Below are 24,461 nucleotides of genomic sequence, written 5' to 3'. Positions count from 1 at the left end.
GAGATGGGGGGAGAGAAGGAGAGATGGGGAAGCGAGAGAGAGATGAGGGGAGAGAGAGAGAGAGAGAGAGAGAGAGAGAGAGAGAGAGAGAGAGAGAGAGAGAGAGAGAGAGAGAGAGAGAGAGAGAGAGAGAGAGAGAGAGAGGAGAGGAGAGAGAGAGAGAGAGAGGGGGGGGCGAGAGAGAGAGGGGGAGGGAGATGGGGCGAGAGAGAGAGAGATGGGGGAGGGAGAGAGAGAGAGAGAGGGAGGAAGGGAGATAGGGTGAGAGAGAGAGAGATGGGGGAGGGAGAGAGAGAGAGAGAGGGGAGGGAGGGAGGGAGATGGGAGGGAGGGAGAGGAGGGAGAGAGAGAGAGAGAGAGAGAGAGAGAGAGAGAGAGAGAGAGAGAGAGAGAGAGAGAGAGAGAGAGAGAGAGAGAGAGAGAGAGAGAGAGATGGGGGAGGGAGAGAGAGAGAGGGAGGGAGGGAGAGAGGAGAGAGAGAGAGAGAGAGAGAGAGAGAGAGAGAGAGAGAGAGAGAGAGAGAGAGAGAGAGAGAGAGAGAGAGAGAGAGGAGAGAGAGAGAGAGAGAGAGATGGGGGAGGGAGAGAGAGAGGGAGGGAGATGGGGCGAGAGAGAGAGAGAGAGAGAGAGAGAGAGAGAGAGAGAGAGAGAGAGAGAGAGAGAGAGAGAGAGAGAGAGAGAGACCCCTGACTAACTCAATCCCATTATGCCCATTCTAACATTCATTTCCTAGTTCTGATTAGCGCCATGCAGTCATTACCGTTATCATCCTGGCATCCCTCTATATGTAGCATGGCGTAAGGTTGACATTGTACACTATGGAAATCCATCCCTGTGGGTTAAGCAGTGATACAGGCCACTTTCACTTTAAGAAATGAAACATTTGTTTTGAATGTATATTTTCATGCAAATATATCCACATACCTACCTTCAGTTTGTGTCTCTCTCCATTGACTCCACCGTAAAACCGAAATTATACAGAATTATTCCTTGTAAACTAAATAATTGTCATCCTCTACCAATCCCCCGTCAACCCCGTCTACTGGCAGGGATGATTGGCTCTTTCGTTCGTCATTACACTTCCTCCTGGTCTTTTCTGGCATCACACTTCGAGGGATAATAAAGAGATGGAGTAGCGGAGGGGTAAAGATAGGGGGATAAGAGAGGAGAGAAAGTAAGACTGTCAGTCCTACTAATGGAACCGTTGTTCTATCCCTGAGCCACTTAGGGAAGAAATGCAGGGAACCAATTCATGAAAAACTTATTTTTCTGTCTTTTACTTCTCTCCGTCTTAATTGACTTTTCTGATGTGTAAAGAAAATAAAAAATAGCCAACTTGACATCTTCAACAGACTCTTTGATCACATTGCACCTCAAGCCCTGGGAGATCATTCAGGTTCCCCGTGTTCTTGTTTTCATGAGCTATTGCTATTTCATTCCTCCCCGTTTGTTATTCTATCGTTCATTTTCTACCTTTGCCACTCTCTTTCTTCATGTCTTTCTCTCCCACTTTAGTGTTGTCTGATGGACGGCAAAGCCCCCTTAGGAACGGACTGATAACCCCAGCACACACCTATACACACACACAGACGCAGGGGCCTTGGTTCACATTCCCTGCACGGACATTTCCACATTTCCCTGAAATGCTCTCTGTAGCCTAGGTTTTTACGTCCCATTTCTGACACCAATGTACAATATATTTTGATGGAAATATAGGCTAGGGCCTACAGTTATGACTAGTAAGATCAGGTGGTCAGGAACAACTCTTGGCCCTTCTTATAACAATAACACCTGACTCTAAAACCCTACTGGACACAGAATTTGAAAAAAAGTAATGTTATGCAACCGAATTTGGAATGAGAGACTTGTGGATCCTCCTACAACTCTGCCTAAAGCTTTTAAAGGGAAACCACAGAGAGGTGTGTATTCCACCACAGAGAGGTGTGTATTCTACCACAGAGAGGTGTGTAATTCCACCACAGAGAGGTGTGTATTCCACCACAGAGAGGTGTGTAATTCCACCACAGAGAGGTGTGTATTCCACCACAGAGAAGTGTGTATTCCACCACAGAGAGGTGTGTAATTCTACCACCGAGAGGTGTGTATTCTACCACAGAGAGGTGTGTAATTCCACCACAGAGAGGTGTGTATTCCACCACAGAGAGGTGTGTAATTCCACCACAGAGAGGTGTGTATTCCACCACAGAGAGGTGTGTATTCCACCACAGAGAGGTGTGTATTCCACCACAGAGAGGTGTGTATTCCACCACAGAGAGGTGTGTATTCCACCACAGACAGGTGTGTAATTCCACCACAGAGAGGTGTGTATTCCACCACAGAAAGGTGTGTAATTCTACCACCGAGAGGTGTGTAATTCCACCACAGAGAGGTGTGTATTCCACCACAGAGAGGTGTGTATTCCACCACAGAGAGGTGTGTAATTCCACCACAGAGAGGTGTGTAATTCCACCACAGAGAGGTGTGTATTCCACCACAGAGAGGTGTGTAATTCCACCACAGAGAGGTGTGTATTCCACCACAGAGAGGTGTGTAATTCCACCACAGAGAGGTGTGTAATTCCACCACAGAGAGGTGTGTAATTCCACCACAGAGAGGTGTGTAATTCCAACACAGAGAGGTGTGTAATTCCACCACAGAGAGGTGTGTAATTCCACCACAGAGAGGTGTGTATTCCACCACAGAGAGGTGTGTATTCCACCACAGAGAGGTGTGTAATTCCACCACAGAGAGGTGTGTATTCCACCACAGAGAGGTGTGTATTCCACCACAGAGAGGTGTGTAATTCTACCACCGAGAGGTGTGTAATTCTACCACAGAGAGGTGTGTATTCCACCACAGAGAGGTGTGTATTCCACCACAGAGAGGTGGGTAATTCCACCACAGAGAGGTGTGTATTCCACCATAGGGAGGTGTGTACTGTTCCTGAGCCATCTTCCCCTTCCCCTCTCCCTTCATTTCACTGTTACTGTATGGACTTGACCTCTCCCAGTTATACGGGATTGTGGTTATTTTCCATCCAGAGATATTTCGCATTTTACATCATCAGGATGATGTGGCCGGTGACACTTCTTTCTTGATAGTCCAATATCTTGAAAACTTGACTGCTGACATGCAAAACATTTTTGGGACTGTATCAACAGTGGACTAATGAAAACAAAAGATTGTTTTTGAGTGGAGTCTCACTTTTAATGGAACGGCCATTAAAATGTCATTATGGCAACACAGAAATCACCTTTAAAAAGCAGCGATTCCCGCCGGCTGCTTTGTGTAATGGAGTTGATACATTCCCCAGTGCTGGCGAGAGAGAAGAAGAAGCCCTAATGTTGAGGAACATTAATGCTAATCTCTCTGTATTCTAATCTCTCACAAATTATGTTTCCTCCATGCTCTTCCCCTCTGCTAATACGCAAAAACAAGAGATTCATTTCCCAGAGAAAAGAATTGCCCAGCGGAACATTGAATTAATTCTTGATGAAAAAGGTAATGCAATTAGCCTTAGCGCTTCATTGTGGGCGGGCAGTGGTGTGGCGGGAAAAAGTCCTCAGCTACTGTTCACTGCACTCTGTTAGCATTTGGCTAACCTCCGCCATTTTGTTGCTTTTCTCTGGGAGTAAAACGGTGGTTTGATAAAGTGGCATCAATCATCAATTGCCACCATGTCTGCTTGTTCTCAGCTATTCAATAGTGGATGTAGACACAGGAAGCCAGGTAGGGTATGGATTCTCTGGACAGTCAATAACTTTAATTGATTGATGAAGTGCCAAGGAGCCATGTACCCTTTTGAAGGCCTGAGGTTGACATCACCGCTCTATCAGTTTTCCCCCATCAAAGTAGCTGTTTAATCTCAACAATTCAACTCAATGGATATGTATGTTGTATTTCATTAAGCCTCTGTTTTAGTGGGTGCAGTAGGTGACACTATTCAAAATGAACAAGCTTCAGTCGCCCGACAGACATCTTGATTGGTTACATGTGGCGCAGCCACTGTTGAGCCCTTAAAGGCATTAATCGTGCTCCGAACACAACCAGTGACAACACCACAATTAGGGTCTTAATCGTCCATGTCAACCAATTGCACTTACCGTTGAATAACGTGACTATTTTATCCCGCCGAAGTACGTGTTAGAATGCACAAATCTGACTGTGATTACACAACTCATTCATTTACATCCCAACCTCTTGCTCTTATTTACTCCATTAACTCGATACTTTAGTCCTTTTAACATTTTAGCAGCTATTTGTATATATTCCTAAAATATTGAATGAATAATTCAAACAGTGCCCCAAGCTAAAGACATGGTTGAACCTCACAAAATGGTGGCATGTGAGGAAGGTTTTCCGCTAAATAAATCCACATAGCTAATTAGATAAAGCAATCAATGGAGATGTTTGCGAAGTGGGGGTCTGGAGCGGACAGATAGCGGCGTGCTGCGCGCCGCGACCCACTCCAGCAAACGAACTTGACCTCTTGTGTCAAACCAGGAAGTGCTGTGGGAAAAGGCACGGACAGGGGGCCAATGGGAATGAACCGTCTGTCATACCACAGCAGTGAACAGGCACAGTCAAAACAAAAACTCTCCCTTGGTGTCCCTCTCTCCACTGTATTCTACAGTAGTTATGTCAACTCCCTCCACCATAGTTACTACAAGGAGAGGGGAGGGGAGAGGAGGGGAGGGGGGGTAAAGAGGGATGTGAGAGGAGAGAGAGAGAGGTGGGTAGACTGTAATAAATTTGAAGCAGTAGGAGGCTGTCAACACTAATAGATGGGAGAGAGAGAGAGAGAGAGAGAGAGAGAGAGAGAGAGAGAGAGAGAGAGAGAGAGAGAGAGAGAGAGAGAGAGAGAGAGAGAGAGAGAGAGAGAGAGAGAGAGAGAGAGAGAGAGAGAGAGGAGAGGAGGAGAGTAGAGGTAGAGGGAGAGGAGGAGAGTAGAGGTAGAGGAGAGGAGGAAAGTAGAGGAGAGAGAGAGAGAGAGTAGGAGGAGAGGAGGAGAGGAGGAGTGAGAGAGGTAGAGGAGGAGAGAGAGGAGAGAGAGGAGATGGAGAGAGAGAGAGAGATGAGAGAGAGAGAGAGAGAGAGAGAGAGAGAGAGAGAGAGAGAGAGAGAGAGAGAGAGAGAGAGAGAGAGAGAGAGAGGGGAGGTAGAGGAGGAGAGTAGTTGTAGAGGGAGAGGAGGAGAGTAGAGAGGAGGAGAGAGAGAGAGAGGTAGAGGAGGAGAGTAGAGGTAAAGAGAGAGGAGGAGAGTGGAGGTAGAGTAGAGAGTAGAGGTAGAGGAGAGAGAGAGAGAGAGAGAGAGAGAGAGAGAGAGAGAGAGAGAGAGAGAGAGAGAGAGAGAGAGAGAGAGAGAGCGTGAGAGAGAGAGAGAGAGAGAGAGAGAGAGAGAGAGAGAGAGAGAGAGAGAGAGAGAGAGAGAGAGGCTGGTGAATGTTAAATGTAATACAGTAGTCCATTCTACACTCAACCTGGCTGAAGCTTGACTGCCCACCATTATGCCCCAACAGTGATCAGAACACACACTGGGTCACTGGCCACTGCACGGTACCTGTCATGCTGTAGAAGGTTTATGTTGGACAGACTTTATGGAAATACATACTTGGATAGCCCTTTCATTAATGTTTAGTAGGCCTGGGTTGCTGAACTACACAAAAGTGATGGGTAATCTTTTTCTGAGATCTGAAAATAATGTGGCGACAGCTTCCGGAGATGATGCTGACTGTAGGCTTTAGCTCAGGGTGATAACATGGTCCTAAGCTCCACCGGAAGACCTGGACCCGGGTTTGAAACCTGCTTTTTCATATACAGACACTGGACACACCTTTCACCTGTACACACTGAACACAGATGAAACGTGTTCTCTCCCTCTAACCCTCCCTCTAACCCTCTCTCTCTCTCTCTCTCTCTCTCTCTCTCTCTCTCTCTCTCTCTCTCTCTCTCTCTCTCTCTCTCTCTCTCTCTCTCTCTCTCTCTCTCTCTCTCTCTCTCTCTCTGTCTCTCTCTCTCTCTCTCTCTCTCTCTCTCTCTCTCTCTCTCTCTCTCTCCCTCTCTCTCTCTCTCTCTCTGTCTCTCTCTCTGTCTCTCTCTCTCTCTCTCTCTCTCGGTCTCTCTCTCTCTCCCCTAGGAACAGGGAAGGATCGGCGTCATCTTCAACGTGGGAACAGATGACATTGTCATCGAGGAGAGCGCGGTGATGGTGAGCGACGGAAAATACCACGTGGTGCGCTTCACACGCAGCGGTGGCAACGCTACCTTGCAGGTGGACAGCCAGCCTGTCATCGAACGCTTCCCCTCAGGTAGGACCGTAGGGAGGGAGGGAGGGAGGGAGGGAGGGGGAGGGAGGGAGGGAGGGAGGGGGAGGGAGGGAGGGAGGGAGGGAGGGAGGGAGGGAGGGATTAAAGTATCAGATGAACTAAAGGAATACAGTGGCAGAGAAAGTGAGAGAGTAAAATAATATGGTTGTTTTGTTGCAGGGCATCATTTTCTATGAGTCAGTATACCACCCAGTCATGTATTACATAGCAGTCCTACTGCTACTTAATCATGAATAACCAATGACAAGTAAAATGGTTGGTCATATTAGATATATTGGTTATATTATTGTTGCCAAACAAAAACTCTCACTTGGTGTCTCTCCACTGTATTCTACAGTAGTTATGTCAACTCCCTCCACCATGGTGACTACAAGGAAGACATTTTCTGCTTCTGATCCCTGATCATACTGAGCTGGATCTATCCACACTGTTAGAACCATTATCCCCGAAGGCAAGGAATGATTCAGTAATGGTTGAATTGTCATATTAATAATGATGCTTTTCTTACACACCAATGGGTGTTTCACTAGCCTGGGGACCCGTCTCTTCAGCTAACCGACCCTGTAGTCCATGTCATGTGTCTTTGGCAAGGACAAGGAGTGGAATGTTAGCTAAAGAGACTGGTTCTCACAGTGTTTCAGAATCTTTCAGAAAGGTCTGATTCAAATTGAGGGTTTTCTCCAGTAAAAGTTTGAGCTCGCTGGTTGATTCTCCTGTTGCGTGCCTGTTGTCTCATTCTATAGCGCCAATTACTACTGTCTCTAGGGAATTCATGGTTCGATGAGAAAAAGTTCACAAAAGTTTGTTTATGGTTAACTCTAAGAAAATACACCCACTCCACAGTATGAAATCCCAAACCCTGCCTCTGTGGAGTGATATCCAGGAGTAACACTGCCTCTGTGGAGTGATATCCAGGAGTAACACTGCCTCTGTGGAGTGATATCCAGGAGTAACACTGCCTCTGTGGAGTGATATCCAGGAGTAACACTGCCTCTGTGGAGTGATATCCAGGAGTAACACTGCCTCTGTGGAGTGATATCCAGGAGTAACACTGCCTCTGTGGAGTGATATCCAGGAGTAACACTGCCTCTGTGGAGTGATATCCAGGAGTAACACTGCCTCTGTGGAGTGATATCCAGGAGTAACACTGCCTCTGTGGAGTGATATCCAGGAGTAACACTGCCTCTCTCTCTCCTCTCTGAAAAGTCTAATTGAAGTTCAAGTTTAACATGGTTAAGGTAAGGTTTAAGGTTAGGGTTAGGTACGGGTTGAGGTTAGGCTAGGGATGTCTCAAGGATCCCGAATAGCACTAACCTTCTTCACTCTGGAACCCTCTGTCACCGTGGTGATCCAACCCATACACATTGGCTCCATTGTCTCCTGCAGAGAAAATCTAGATCCTCTCTCCATCCGTCAGCACTAGGACAGAGGTCCATGTATCACAACCAGGAAGAATAGAACGCCAAATAGAACACAGAAGAATAGAACACAGAATAGAACACAGAATAGAACACAGAGGACATGAACACAGAAGAATCGAACACAGAAGAATCGAACACAGAACAATAGAACACAGAACAATAGAACACTGAATAGAACACAGAACAATAGAACACAGAACAATAGAACACTGAATAATAGAACACAGGAGAATAGAACACAGAAGAATAGAACACAGGAGAATAGAACACAGAAGAATAGAATGCTGAATAATAGAACACAGGAGAATAGAACGCTGAATAATAGAACACAGAAGAATAGAATGCTGAATAATAGAACACAGAAGAATAGAATGCTGAATAATAGAACACAGAAGAATAGAATGCTGAATAATAGAACACAGGAGAATAGAATAATAGAACACAGGAGAATAGAACGCTGAATAATAGAACACAGAAGAATAGAATGCTGAATAATAGAACACAGAAGAATAGAATGCTGAATAATAGAACACAGGAGAATAGAATGCTGAATAATAGAACACAGGAGAATAGAATGCTGAATAATAGAACACAGAAGAATAGAATGCTGAATAATAGAACACAGAAGAATAGAATGCTGAATAATAGAACACAGAAGAATAGAATGCTGAATAATAGAACACAGAAGAATAGAATGCTGAATAATAGAACACAGAAGAATAGAATGCTGAATAATAGAACACAGAAGAATAGAATGCTGAATAATAGAACACAAGAAGAATAGAATGCTGAATAATAGAACACAGAAGAATAGAATGCTGAATAATAGAACACAGAAGAATAGAATGCTGAATAATAGAACACAGGAGAATAGAATGCTGAATAATAGAACACAGAAGAATAGAATGCTGAATAATAGAACACAGGAGAATAGAACGCTGAATAATAGAACACAGAAGAATAGAATGCTGAATAATAGAACACAGAAGAATAGAATGCTGAATAATAGAACACAGAAGAATAGAATGCTGAATAATAGAACACAGAAGAATAGAATGCTGAATAATAGAACACAGAAGAATAGAACGCTGAATAATAGAACACAGAAGAATAGAATGCTGAATAATAGAACACAGAAGAATAGAATGCTGAATAATAGAACACAGAAGAATAGAATGCTGAATAATAGAACACAGAAGAATAGAATGCTGAATAATAGAACACAGAAGAATAGAATGCTGAATAATAGAACACAGAAGAATAGAATGCTGAATAATAGAACACAGAAGAATAGAATGCTGAATAATAGAACACAGAAGAATAGAATGCTGAATAATAGAACACAGAAGAATAGAATGCTGAATAATAGAACACAGAAGAATAGAACACTGAATAATAAAACACAGAAGAATAAAACTCAGGAGAATAGAATGCAGAAGAATAGAGCACAGAAGAATAGAACACAGGAGAATAGAACACAGGAGAATAGAATGCAGAAGAATAGAACACAGAAGAATAGAATAATAATAGAACAGAAGAATAGAACGAACACTGAATAATAGAACACAGAAGAATAGAACACAGAATAATAGAACACAGAAGAATAGAACACTGAATAATAAAACACAGAAGAATAAAACTCAGGAGAATAGAATGCAGAAGAATAGAGCACAGAAGAATAGAACGCAGAAGAATAGAACACAGAAGAATAAAACACAGGAGAATAGAATGCAGAAGAATAGAGCACAGAAGAATAGAACACAGAAGAATAGAACACTGAATAATAGAACACTGAATAATAGAACACTGAATAATATAATGCAGAAGAATAGAACGCAGAAGAATAGAACGCAGAAGAATAGAACACAGAAGAATAGAACACAGAAGAATAGAACACAGAAGAATAGAACACAGAAGAATAGAACACTGAATAATAGAATGCAGAAGAATAGAACGCAGAAGAATAGAACGCAGAAGAATAGAACACAGAAGAATAGAACGCAGAAGAATAGAACACAGAATAATAGAACACAGAAGAATAGAATACAGAAGAATAAAACACAGAAGAATAAAACACAGGAGAATAGAATGCAGAAGAATAGAGCACAGAAGAATAGAACACAGGAGAATAGAATGCAGAAGAATAGAGCACAGAAGAATAGAATACAGAAGAATAGAACGCAGAGGAATAGAACACAGAAGAATAGAACACAGAAGAATAGAACACTGAATAATAAAACACAGAAGAATAAAACTCAGGAGAATAGAACGCAGAGGAATAGAACACAGAAGAATAGAACACAGGAGAATAGAACACAGAAGAATAGAACACTGAATAATAAAACACAGAAGAATAAAACTCAGGAGAATAGAATGCAGAAGAATAGAGCACAGAAGAATAGAACACAGAAGAATAGAACACAGGAGAATAGAACGCAGAAGAATAAAACACTGAAGAATAGAACGCAGAAGAATAGAACACAGGAGAATAGAATGCAGAAGAATAGAACTCAGGAGAATAGAATGCAGAAGAATAGAGCACAGAAGAATAGAACACAGGAGAATAGAATGCAGAAGAATAGAACACAGAAGAATAAAACACAGGAGAATAGAATGCAGAAGAATAGAACACAGCACAGAAGAATAGAACACAGAAGAATAGAACACAAGAATAGAACACTGAGAATAGAACACAGAAGAATAAAACACTGAAGAATAGAACACAGAAGAATAAGAACAGAAGAATAGAACACTGAAGAATAGAATACAGAAGAATAGAATGCAGAAGAATAGAACACAGAAGAATAGAACACTGAAGAATAGAACGAAGAATAGAACAGAAGAATAGAACACTGAAGAATAGAACAGAAGAATAGAACAGAAGAATAAAACACTGAAGAATAGAACACAGAAGAATAGAATGCTGAATAATAGAACACAGAAGAATAGAATGCTGAATAATAGAACACAGAAGAATAGAATGCTGAAGAATAGAACACAGAAGAATAGAACACTGAATAATAGAACACAGAAGAATAGAATAGAACACTGAATAATAGAACACAGAAGAATAGAATGCTGAAGAATAGAACACAGAAGAATAGAATGAACTGAATAATAGAACACAGAAGAATAGAACACTGAAGAATAAAACACAGAAGAATAAAACTCAGGAGAATAGAATGCAGAAGAATAGAGCACAGAAGAATAGAACACAGGAGAATAGAACACAGGAGAATAGAATGCAGAAGAATAGAGCACAGAAGAATAGAATACAGAAGAATAGAACGCAGAGGAATAGAACACAGAAGAATAGAACACAGAATAATAGAACACAGAAGAATAGAACACTGAATAATAAAACACAGAAGAATAAAACTCAGGAGAATAGAATGCAGAAGAATAGAGCACAGAAGAATAGAATACAGAAGAATAGAATGCAGAGGAATAGAACGCAGAAGAATAGAACACAGAAGAATAAAACACAGGAGAATAGAATGCAGAAGAATAGAGCACAGAAGAATAGAACACAGAAGAATAGAACACAGAAGAATAGAACACTGAATAATAGAACACTGAATAATAGAACACTGAATAATATAATGCAGAAGAATAGAACGCAGAAGAATAGAACGCAGAAGAATAGAACACAGAAGAATAGAACACAGAAGAATAGAACACAGAAGAATAGAACACAGAAGAATAGAACACAGAAGAATAGAACACTGAATAATAGAATGCAGAAGAATAGAACGCAGAAGAATAGAACGCAGAAGAATAGAACACAGAAGAATAGAACGCAGAAGAATAGAACACAGAATAATAGAACACAGAAGAATAGAATGCAGAAAATAGAGCACACAGAAGAATAGAACACAGGAGAATAGAATGCAGAAGAATAGAGCACAGAAGAATAGAATACAGAAGAATAGAACGCAGAGGAATAGAACACAGAAGAATAGAACACAGAAGAATAGAACACTGAATAATAAAACACAGAAGAATAAAACTCAGGAGAATAGAACGCAGAGGAATAGAACACAGAAGAATAGAACACAGGAGAATAGAACACAGAAGAATAGAACACTGAATAATAAAACACAGAAGAATAAAACTCAGAAGAATAGAACTGCAGAAGAATAGAACAGAAGAATAGAACACAGAAGAATAGAACACAGGAGAATAGAATGCAGAAGAATAGAACACAGAAGAATAGAACACAGAAGAATAGAACACAGAAGAATAGAATGCAGAAGAATAGAACTCAGGAGAATAGAATGCAGAAGAATAGAGCACAGAAGAATAGAACACAGGAGAATAGAATGCAGAAGAATAGAACACAGAAGAATAAAACACAGGAGAATAGAATGCAGAAGAATAGAGCACAGAAGAATAGAACACAGAAGAATAGAACACAGGAGAATAGAACGCAGAAGAATAAAACACTGAAGAATAGAACGCAGAAGAATAGAACACTGAAGAATAGAATACAGAAGAATAGAATGCAGAAGAATAGAACGCAGAAGAATAGAACACTGAAGAATAGAACGCAGAAGAATAGAACACTGAAGAATAGAACGCAGAAGAATAAAACACTGAAGAATAGAACACAGAAGAATAAAACGCTGAAGAATAGAACACAGAAGAATAGAACACTGAAGAATAGAACACAGAAGAATAGAAGAATAGAAGAAGAATAGAACGCAGAAGAATAAAACACTGAAGAATAGAACACAGAAGAATAAAACGCTGAAGAATAGAACACAGAAGAATAGAACGCAGAAGAATAGAACGCAGAAGAATAGAACGCAGAAGAATAGAACACTGAAGAATAGAACACAGAAGAATAAAACGCTGAAGAATAGAACACAGAAGAATAGAACGCAGAAGAATAGAACACTGAAGAATAGAACGCAGAAGAATAAAACACTGAAGAATAGAATACAGAAGAATAGAACGCAGAAGAATAGAACGCAGAAGAATAGAACACTGAAGAATAGAACGCAGAAGAATAAAACACTGAAGAATAGAACACAGAAGAATAAAACGCTGAAGAATAGAACACAGAAGAATAGAACGCAGAAGAATAGAACGCAGAAGAATAGAACGCAGAAGAATAGAACGCAGAAGAATAGAACACTGAAGAATAAAACACAGAAGAATAAAACACAGGAGAATAGAATGCAAAAGAATAGAACACAGAAGAATAGAACACAGAAGAATAAAACACAGAAGAATATAACACTGAATAGAACACAGAAGAATAGAACACGGAAGAATAGAACACAGAAGAATAGAACACTGAATAGAACACTGAATAGAACACAGAAGAATAGAACACAGAAGAATAGAACACAGAAGAATAGAACACAGAAGAATAGAACACAGAAGAATAGAACACAGAAGAATAGAACACTGAATAGAACACTGAATAATAAAACACAGAAGTATAGAACACAGAAGAATAAAACACAGAAGAATAGAACACAGAAGAATAGAACACAGTAGCAGGGCAGCCTGTTGACACCAGCATGTTATCTCTGACTTTCATTTCCTTGTAATTGAATTCGGAGCCCTCTTTTCTTCCTCTGTTGTTGTTGTTGTTGTCGGCGTTGTTATTTTGTCAGTCGAACGTTTCTCTTTTTCTCTCCCCTCCTGCTGATCGAGGTTTTAGAGTTTGTTTGTTTGTCGGTTTAGTTGTTGGGGCTGATGCTATTGTTGCGTTGTGTGTTTGGGGTGGGGTGGAGGAGGAGGAGGAGGAGGAGGAGGAGGAGGAGGAGGAGGAGGAGGAGGAGGAGGAGGAGGAGGAGGAGGAGGAGGAGGAGGAGGAGGAGGAGATGAGGGGGTTTGAGGAAAATGGGGGGGCACTAGGCAGATTATCTTTACTCATTTATGTTGGCTACATACACAGTATATTTAGAGTGGCTCTTTGAAGGTTCCCTGTCTGTCTGTCTGTCTGTCTGTCTGTCTGTCTGTCTGTCTGTCTGTCTGTCTGTCTGTCTGTCTGTCTGTCTGTCTGTCTGTCTGTCTGTCTGTCTGTCTGTCTGTCTGTCTGTCTGTCTGTCTGTCTGTCTGTCTGTCTGTCTGTCTGTCTGTCTGTCTGTCTGTCTGTCTGTCTGTCTGTCTGTCTGTCTGTCTGTCTGTCTGTCTGTCTGTCTCAAGTCTTCCTGAGGAAAAGCGGAGCTGCTGCGCATTAGGAGTGCAAAGCTCTGATGGGAGGGATAGAAGAAAGGAGGTAGGAAGGGCGACTTCTAATTAACCCAGGGGGTGTGTGAAGTGAAATAGGGGAGAGGGGTACATTTTAAGAAGGAGGAAGAATGGTGTCGGAACAGAAGCCTGTTTATTAATCCACTGAGTTTGTCTGAAGGAATCCCTCTGAAAAATGGAACAGAATTTACTTATGAACTTACACAAGTCTTAAAATGGTAGACCTGTGTGGACATAGCACACTCAAGGCACTCTTACCAGAATGATAAAGATCAAAGGCCTTTATTACAATGAAAGATCTATCAAATGCCGATGCAGACTGAATGGCCACAGTCAAACAATTTCCAGATAGAGATTAAAAATGCGGTCAAGATTCTCCATTAAAGTATATCTGGCTGATTTATTTCTGTCTACACTATAGGAAAATGGTCTCTCATGGCCATTTTGGATCAGTGCAGAGAGCCTCTCTGCGCAGCCATTAGCGTCTGTAAATGCATGTGCCTGCTTCCCGGCCAAAACGGTTCGGAAGAGCAGGTGCATATATTATGACAACATTTTGTGACGCTTTTGTTGGTTTTGGACTTTGGCGAGGGTTTTTTCGGGTTGATCGTGGACACGACATTTTCTCTTGAGGCAAGCTGAGGCCGGTAGCCGAAGTCTACACCCCTTCGCTGGGGATTGATCAATAGTAGGAATTCTTCCGTCTTTGTTGTCATTCAACGAGAGACAACACGTTTTCATTGAGAGAAAAAAGATGGCTGCCTTGGTGTGAAAGTAAAATATTAACCACTGAATAAGAGAGAACAGGTAGAAGGGCTTTCTGAAAAGAATCAATTTTACATCTTGGGTTTTGAGAACTGCCCTCAGTTCAACTGCAGCAAATAGCAACCATTCAACAACCTCAGCATCAGATTCCCAAGGTAGGCTTTACAAGAACAGGAAGTGTGATGAGGCTGTGGTGGGTCAAACATTCAACAACCTCAGCATCAGATTCCCAAGGTAGGCTTTACAAGAACAGGAAGTGTGAGGAGGCTGTGGTGGGTCAAACATTCAACAACCTCAGCATCAGATTCCCAAGGTAGGCTTTACAAGAACAGGAAGTGTGAGGAGGCTGTGGTGGGTCAAACATTCAACAACCAAATACGTTTGTTGATATTTTTGGGGGAAAGCTCTAGAGTTGATGCCTTTGCTCTGTACTGTGTGCGTGTGGGCGTGTGTGCGTGTGCGTGTGTGCGAGCGTGTCACAGCATACCCCAGCCTAGACAGAGGACAGACACGAAGTGACACAGTACCACCCCTGTCCCCTTCAGGCCCTCAGAACAGCATTATTGAATTCTTCTCCCCAGATGCAGGCCCAATAAAACCATCATTGTCTCACACAGAGAGACCAGGTCTGAGTGTTTAAGGTCAGACAGATGGGGTATCTCTCCATATGGGCCACTGTTGCCCTCAGATTGGTTTTACACCTATGTTTGTTTGTCTGTCAGATATAAGTGATGGAGACAATAGCAGGACAGTTATCTCTATAAGAAGTAGGAAGTAGTCTTGGGTTAGTGTTGATGGTAGAGCAGGACAGTTATCTCTATAAGAAGTAGGAAGTAGTCTCAGGTTAGTGTTGATGGTAGAGCAGGACAGTTATCTCTATAAGAAGTAGGAAGTAGTCTCAGGCTAGTGTTGATGGTAGAGCAGGACAGTTATCTCTATAAGAAGTAGGAAGTAGTCTCAGGTTAGTGTTGATGGTAGAGCAGGACAGTTATCTCTATAAGAAGTAGGAAGTAGTCTCAGGTTAGTGTTGATGGTAGAGCAGGACAGTTATCTCTATAAGAAGTAGGAAGTAGTCTCAGGTTAGTGTTGATGGTAGAGCAGGACAGTTATCTCTATAAGAAGTAGGAAGTAGTCTCAGGCTAGTGTTGATGGTAGAGCAGGACAGTTATCTCTATAAGAAGTAGGAAGTAGTCTCAGGTTAGTGTTGATGGTAGAGCAGGACAGTTATCTCTATAAGAAGTAGGAAGTAGTCTCAGGTTAGTGTTGATGGTAGAGCAGGACAGTTATCTCTATAAGAAGTAGGAAGTAGTCTCAGGTTAGTGTTGATGGTAGAGCAGGACAGTTATCTCTATAAGAAGTAGGAAGTAGTCTCAGGCTAGTGTTGATGGTAGAACAGGACAGTTATCTCTATAAGAAGTAGGAAGTAGTCTCAGGCTAGTGTTGATGGTAGAGCAGGACAGTTATCTCTATAAGAAGTAGGAAGTAGTCTCAGGCTAGTGTTGATGGTAGAGGAGGACAGTTATCTCTATAAGAAGTAGGAAGTAGTCTCAGGCTAGTGTTGATGGTAGAGCAGGACAGTTATCTCTATAAGAAGTAGGAAGTAGTCTCAGGTTAGTGTTGATGGTAGAGCAGGACAGTTATCTCTATAAGAAGTAGGAAGTAGTCTCAGGTTAGTGTTGATGGTAGAGCAGGACAGTTATCTCTATAAGAAGTAGGAAGTAGTCTCAGGTTAGTGTTGATGGTAGAGCAGGACAGTTATCTCTATAAGAAGTAGGAAGTAGTCTCAGGTTAGTGTTGATGGTAGAGCAGGACAGTTATCTCTATAAGAAGTAGGAAGTAGTCTCAGGTTAGTGTTGATGGTAGAGCAGGACAGTTATCTCTATAAGAAGTAGGAAGTAGTCTCAGGTTAGTGTTGATGGTAGAGCAGGACAGTTATCTCTATAAGAAGTAGGAAGTAGTCTCAGGTTAGTGTTGATGGTAGAGCAGGACAGTTATCTCTATAAGAAGTAGGAAGTAGTCTCAGGTTAGTGTTGATGGTAGAGCAGGACAGTTATCTCTATAAGAAGTAGGAAGTAGTCTCAGGTTAGTGTTGATGGTAGAGCAGGACAGTTATCTCTATAAGAAGTAGGAAGTAGTCTCAGGTTAGTGTTGATGGTAGAGCAGGACAGTTATCTCTATAAGAAGTAGGAAGTAGTCTCAGGCTAGTGTGAGCGTGAGTTAAGTCTTTCCTCAGATAGACCCATTTATATCTCCACAACCAAGCTAACGTACAACAATAAGACCTTGATGACGTTTTTGCATTTTAGTCGACTGGCTGCAGAGTCTCAAGAGCTCAAGGGTTAGGAATCTTGTGTTCTGATGGTTTTAAGTTCCCATATAACAGGTTTCCTCCTCTCCCCTGGTTATATGATGGTGTTTAACACAGAGTGAGGCCAGTGAGCCTCTCTCCTCCTCCTCTGTCGTGGAAGTCGATGAAACGAGACACGCTAAGTATTACCTTTACCAAGATGGCTGTAATTTGATTTAAGTTGCAACTAAGAATACTGCTCTGGTCTAGTGTGTACAGTATGTTTCTATGTGCCTCTATCTACAGCACCAGCCGAGGATTAACAGGAGCAGAAGCACTATGTTCCTTACATGACTAGTCACATTGTCATCCCACATTCAATTCCCTATAGCTGGGCTGTCTCCAGATGATTGCCATATCTGTCGCCTCGTAACTCCATCATTATGACCAGTTGAGTACACACTGTCCCAACACACTTTCCTGATCCAGGGTGTTTGCAGAACACCACCAGTAAAGCTGTCTCATGGCTTTGGCTCCTGGCTGTGCCTGAGAAGAAAGGAGCTTACAGAGAGAGATAAACATTTTGAGGTCCACAGAGAGAGGGGGAGGAAGAGGGAAGTGGGGAAAGAGTTAGGTAGGGAAGGAAGGAAGTGTTGAAATTAGAATGAGAGCAAGGAGAGATGAAGGAGAGAGAGATCGAGAGAGGGAGGGAGAGGAAAAGGAGAGAGGGGAGTGTTTCCGTAGCGATGTCCCCCTACCCTCAGAATGAGAGGTGATAATTGTGATAATTCACTGTATCACCATTCCAGTGGGTCAGAAGTTTACATATGCTAAGTTGACTGTGCCTTTAAACAGCTTGGAAAATTCCAGAAAATGATGTCATGGCTTTGAAGCTTCTGATAGGCTAATTGACATCATTTGAGTCAATTGGAGGTGTACCTGTGGATGTATTTCAAGGACTACCTTCAAACGCAGTGCCTCTTTGCTTGACATCATGGGAAAATCAAAAGACATCAGACCTCAGAAAAAAATGTGTAGACCTCAACAAGTCTGGTTCATCCTTGGGAGCAATTTCCAAATACCTGAAGATACCACGTTCATCTGTACAAACAATAGTACACAAGTATAAACACCATGGGACCACGCATCCGTCGTACCGCTCAGGAAGGAGATGTGTTTTGTCTCCTAGAGATGAACGTACTTTGCTGTGAAAATTCCAAATTAATCCCAGAACAACAGCAAAGGACCTTGTGAAGGTGCTGGAGGAAACAGGTACAAAAGTCTCTATATCCACAGTAAAACGAGTCCTATATCGACATAACCTGAAAGGCCGCTCAGCAAGGAAGAAGCCACTGCTCCAAATCCTCCATAAAGAAGCAAGACTACGATTTGCAACCGCACATGTGGACAAAGATTGTACTTTTTGGAGAAATGTCCTCTGGTCTGATGAAACAGAAATTGAACTGTGTGGCCATAATGACTATCATTATGTTTGGAGGAAAAAGGGGGAGGCTTGCAAGCCGAAGAACACCATCCCAACCGTGAAGCACGGAGGTGGCAGCATCATGTTGTGGAGGTGCTTTGCTGCAGGAGGGACTGGTGCACTTCACAAAATAGATGGCATCATGAGTGTGGAAAATTATGTGGATTTATTGAGGCAACATCTCAAAACATCAGTCAAGAAGTTAAAGCTTGGTCGCAAATGGGTCTTCCAAATGGACAATGACCCGAAGCATACTTCCAAAGTTTTGGCAAAATGGCTTAAGGACAACAAAGTCAAGGTATTGGAGTGGCCATCACAAAGCCCTGACCTCAATCCCATAGAAACGTTGTGGGCAGAACTGAAAAAGTGTGTGTGAGCAAGGAGGCCTACAAACCTGACTCAGTTACACCAGCTCTGTCAGGAGGAATGGGCCACAATTCCCCCAACTTATTGTGGGAAGCTTGTGGAAGGCTACTTTGTCCCAAGCTAAACAATTTAAAGGCAATGCTACCAAATACTAACTGTGTGTAGTATGTAAACTTCTGACCCACTGGGAATGTGATGAAATAAAAGCTGAAATAAATTATTATCTCTACTATAATTCTGACATTTCACATTCTTAAAATAAAGTGGTGGTCCTAACTGACCTAAAACAGGGAATTTTTACTAGGATTAAACGCCAGGAATTGTGAAAAACTGAGTGAACTTCCTGAGTGAACTGTAGATTGAAATTACACACATTCACTTACGGATGACACACACACATAAGCTAAGCATCAGACGCTCATAGTCTCCTTGTCGTGTGGTAGAAATTCAGCCAAAGTACATCTGAGAATGTAGTGCTGAGGTAAAGAGAAGAAAGAGTTGGAAACAGAGAAAAAGAGAGAAGAGTGAGAGAGACAAAATGGAAAGAGATAGATGGAGATACAGAACAGTGGGAAACAGAAAGAGTGAAATAGAGAGAAAGATGCGGAGTGGGAAACGTAGAGAGAGAAAAAAAAAGGAGATGCAATGACTATTTTCGGCCTCCCCTGTGCTCTTGCTGCCAGGCATTTAACAGAAGTGGCTGAGTGCTGACCCATACTGAACCCGCAGGCTGGAGCCAGAGCGAGAGAGAGGGAGAACCAGAGAGCCAGGGTGTCTGAGCAGCTCAGTTCTCCCAGCCACGGGTCTCTTTGTCCCAGCCTCACAGAGGTCGCCACAGGAGGAGCCTGCAGAGCAGCTCAACCCTTTTAAAGTCTACCTGCCTTTCTTTACCCTTTCTTAACTCCAAGCCTCTCTAACTGCTAGGGGATGAGAGAGAGGGAGAGAGAGACAATGAGAGGAAGAGGGGATGAGAGAGAGGGAGAGGGAGGGAGAGAGAGACAATGAGAGGAAGAGGGGATGAGAGAGAGGGGGAGAGAGAGAGGGAGAGAGAGACAATGAGAGGAAGAGGGGATGAGAGAGAGGGAGAGAGAGACAATGAGAGGAAGAGGGGATGAGAGAGAGGGAGAGAGAGAGGGAGAGAGAGACAATGAGAGAAAGAGGGGATGAGAGACAGGGAGAGAGGGAGAGAGAAAGGGAGAGAAAGAGTGGATGAGAGACAGGGAGAGAGAGAGAGAGGGAGAGAGAGAGGGGATAAGAGACAGGGAGAGAGAGAGAGAGAGAGAGAGAGAGAGAGAGAGAGAGAGAGAGAGAGAGAGAGAGAGAGAGAGAGAGAGAGACAATGAGGGGATGAGAGAGAGGGAGAGAGAGAGAGACAATGAGAGGAAGAGGGGATGAGAGAGAGGGAGAGAGAGAATGAGAGGAAGAGGGGATGAGAGAGAGGGAGAGAGAGACAATGAGAGGAAGAGGGGATGAGAGAGAGGGAGAGAGAGACAATGAGAGAGACAATGAGAGAAAGAGGGGATGAGAGACAGGGAGAGAGAGAGGGAGAGAGAGACAATGAGAGAAAGAGGGGATGAGAAAGAGGGAGAGAGAGAGGGAGAGAGAGACAATGAGAGAAAGAGGGGATGAGAGACAGGGAGAGAGAGACAATGAGAGAAAGAGGGGATGAGAGACAGGGAGAGGGAGGGAGAGAGAGACAATGAGAGGAAGAGGGGATGAGAGAGAGGGGGAGAGAGAGAGGGAGAGAGAGACAATGAGAGGAAGAGGGGATGAGAGAGAGGGAGAGAGAGACAATGAGAGGAAGAGGGGATGAGAGAGAGGGAGAGAGAGAGGGAGAGAGAGACAATGAGAGAAAGAGGGGATGAGAGAGAGGGAGAGAGAGAATGAGAGGAAGAGGGGATGAGAGAGAGGGAGAGAGAGACAATGAGAGGAAGAGGGGATGAGAGAGAGGGAGAGAGAGACAATGAGAGAGACAATGAGAGAAAGAGGGGATGAGAGACAGGGAGAGAGAGAGGGAGAGAGAGACAATGAGAGAAAGAGGGGATGAGAAAGAGGGAGAGAGAGAGGGAGAGAGAGACAATGAGAGAAAGAGGGGATGAGAGACAGGGAGAGAGAGACAATGAGAGGAAGAGGGGATGAGAGAGAGGGAGAGGGAGGGAGAGAGAGACAATGAGAGGAAGAGGGGATGAGAGAGAGGGGGAGAGAGAGAGGGAGAGAGAGACAATGAGAGGAAGAGGGGATGAGAGAGAGGGAGAGAGAGACAATGAGAGGAAGAGGGGATGAGAGAGAGGGAGAGAGAGAGGGAGAGAGAGACAATGAGAGAAAGAGGGGATGAGAGACAGGGAGAGAGGGAGAGAGAAAGGGAGAGAAAGAGTGGATGAGAGACAGGGAGAGAGAGAGAGGGAGAGAGAGAGGGGATAAGAGACAGGGAGAGAGAGAGAGAGAGAGAGAGAGAGAGAGAGAGAGAGAGAGAGAGAGAGAGAGAGACAATGAGGGGATGAGAGAGAGGGAGAGAGAGAGAGACAATGAGAGGAAGAGGGGATGAGAGAGAGGGAGAGAGAGAATGAGAGGAAGAGGGGATGAGAGAGAGGGAGAGAGAGATAATGAGAGGAAGAGGGGATGAGAGAGAGGGAGAGAGAGACAATGAGAGAGACAATGAGAGAAAGAGGGGATGAGAGACAGGGAGAGAGAGAGGGAGAGAGAGACAATGAGAGAAAGAGGGGATGAGAGACAGGGAGAGAGAGACAATGAGAGAAAGAGGGGATGAGAGAGAGAGAGAGAGAGAGAGAGAGAGAGAGAGAGAGAGAGAGAGAGAGAGAGAGAGAGAGAGAGAGAGAGAGAGAGAGAGAGAGAGAGAGAGAGAGAGAGAGAGCGAGAAAAATGAGCACAAATGAACAAGAGAGAGGGGGGGGTTGATGGCACAAAAGAATGACAGGAGAGGGAGAAAGAGAGTTGTGAGGAGGCCAGGTCTCTGAGCAACTCAGCACTTCTCTTCCCTCCACCAAAGGCTTTAAGGGCCCAGCCGTGCCTGTCTTAAGGGCCAGTGTACCAGGGGCCATGGACGTGGCAGTCTGGCAGGGCTTAGACAGACTGGCTCCAGCTTAGGGAACACTAGGTCAGGAACACACAGGCATAGGCTCTGCCCCCATAGTTTGCTACTTGGAGTAGAATGGTGTGGAACTTGAACCGTATAGCAGTTGTGCAATGTGACTACTCAAAGTGCGGTAGAAGTTCAATACTTGAACCCTTTGCAATGTGACTTTGATGCTCCACTGAGCTAAATGGAACGGGGATGGACCAGTGATGCATTATGGGTAGGATTTATTATTAAGGAGTGCTATGATGTACTTGGAGGATGGCCATTTCCTATAGGACAGTGGCTTCAAATGAATGTGCTCCAAGGATATTAGATCAATATTTCTGGTAGGGTATAGAGTGGGTTATTCAGCACGTATAAGCACTTTTCATGGATAGCTTTTGTTTGATGTTAGAGTTGAGTGATAAAATGGCAGACCACCTCCAACCTAGTCATTGGACTGAATTCCAGTCAAATCAGATGTGTATAAAATGTTATTGAAAGGGGAAAAAAGGATGTTATTGGGATGGTTACGGGAGGGGTACAGGATGGGTAAGGGAGGGGGACGGGAGGGGTACAGGATGGGTAAGGGAGGGGGACGGGAAGGGGATGGGAGGGGTACGGGAGGGGTACAGGATTGGTACGGGAGGGGGACGGGAGGGGTACAGGATGGGTAAGGGAGGGGGACGGGAAGGGGATGGGAGGGGGACGGGAAGGGGATGGGAGGGGGACGGGAGGGGTACAGGATGGGTAAGGGAGAGGGACGGGAAGGGGATGGGAGGGGGACGGGAGGGGTAAGGGAGGGGGACGGGAAGGGGATGTGAGGGGTACGGGAGGGGTACAGGAGGGGGACGGGAAGGGGATGGGATGGGAGGGGTACATGATGGGTACGAGAGGGGGACGGGAAGGGGATGGGAGTTTTGATGTCTTTGCTATTATTCTACAATGTAGAAAATAGTCAAAATAAAGAAAAGCCCTTGAATGAGTAGGTGTGTCCAAACTTTTGACTGGTACTGTAGGTAGTCACACTCTTTTACTGCATCATAGCTGCAACTAAAACCCACTCAGGGCACCCCTTGAAAGTGCATTACGTAATTTATCCTTACAGTGGAGGTGGGTCAAAACAGATCCACGTGGACCCAAACAGTCTTTATATATATATATATATATATATGTATATATATATATATATATATATATATATATATATATAATGTATGTATGTGTGTATGTATATATAAATGTCCTCGTTTTTGAAAGAAAAGCATATTTTTGGTCCATTAAAATAACATCAAATTGATCAGATATACAGTGTAGACATTTAATAGTAGCCACAAAACACCCGTATCAATGTCAACAGTGAAGCGGCAACTCTGGGATGCTGGCCCTCTAGGCAGAGTTGCAAAGAAATAGTCATATCTCAGACTGGCCAATAAAAAGAACAGATTAAGATGGGCAAAATAACACAGACACTAGACAGAGGAACTCTGCCTAGAGGCCAGCATCCCGGAGTCGCCTGTTTGCGGGTACTATTTAATGAAGCTGCCATTTGAGAACATGTGAGGCATCTGTTTCTCAAACTAGACACTCTAATGTAATTGTCCTCTTGCTCAGTTGTGCACCGGGGCCTCCCACTCCTCTTTCCATTCTGGTTAGATCCAGTTTGCGTTGTTCTGTGAAGGGAGTAGTACACAGCGTTGTACGAGATCTTCAGTTTCTCTGCGATTTCTCGCATGGAATAGCCTTCATTTCTCAGAACAAGAATAGAGTTTCAGAAGAAAGTTATTTGTTTCTGGCCATTTTGAGCCTGTAATCGAACCCAGATACTCAACTAGTCTAAGGAAGGCCAGTTGTATTGCTTCTTTAATCAGGATGGCAGGGTAACCTAGTGGTTAGAGCATTGGACTAGTAACCGGAAGGTCGCAAGTTCAAACCCCCGCGCTGACAAGGTACAAATCTGTCGTTCTGCCCACTGTTCCTAGGCCGTCATTGAAAATAAGAATTTGTTCTTAACTGACTTGCCTAGTTAAATAAAGGTTAAAAAAAGACAACATTTTTCAGCTGTGCTAACATAATTGATAAAGGGTTTTCTAATGATCAATTAGCCTTTTAAAATAATCAACTTGGATTAGCTAACACAACGTGCCATTGGAACACAGAAGTGAGGGTTGCTGATAATGAGCCTCTGTTCACCTATGTAAATCTGCCATTTCCAGATACAATAGTCATTTGCAACATTAACAATGTCTACACTGTATTTCTGATCAATTTATGTTATTTTAATGGACAAATAAATGTGCTTTTTTTTACGGATTGTTGGTTCTCCACTTGTCGTTTGTTGACCTGCTGCAGTTATTTTCCACTCGTTGTTGTTGACGAGACTTGACTCAAGGGGCTGTTAATGCTATTGAGGAGCTAAAACACACGCGCTTAGTCACACACACACACACACACACACACACACACACACACACACACACACACACACACACACACACACACACACACACACACACACACACACACACACA

General features: G+C 43.3%; 1 protein-coding gene across 7 annotated transcripts in view; it reads left to right on the top strand.

The window, feature by feature from the left end:
• LOC124013620 (neurexin-2-like) overlaps positions 1-24,461 on the top strand; it is a 1,135,017-nt gene that overhangs the window by 1,071,532 nt on the left and 39,024 nt on the right. For all 7 annotated transcript variants that reach the window (XM_046327950.1, XM_046327944.1, XM_046327948.1 and 4 more), the window contains one exon: positions 6,136-6,307. In XM_046327950.1, coding sequence (XP_046183906.1) covers positions 6,136-6,307 — 172 coding nt within the window. The remainder of the gene's footprint in view (positions 1-6,135; positions 6,308-24,461) is intronic.

Source organism: Oncorhynchus gorbuscha, linkage group LG25 (genome assembly GCF_021184085.1).
Source record: "Oncorhynchus gorbuscha isolate QuinsamMale2020 ecotype Even-year linkage group LG25, OgorEven_v1.0, whole genome shotgun sequence".
In the NCBI taxonomy this organism is placed as follows: Eukaryota; Metazoa; Chordata; class Actinopteri; order Salmoniformes; family Salmonidae; genus Oncorhynchus; species Oncorhynchus gorbuscha.
This window is presented reverse-complemented; position numbering and strand designations above follow the sequence as displayed.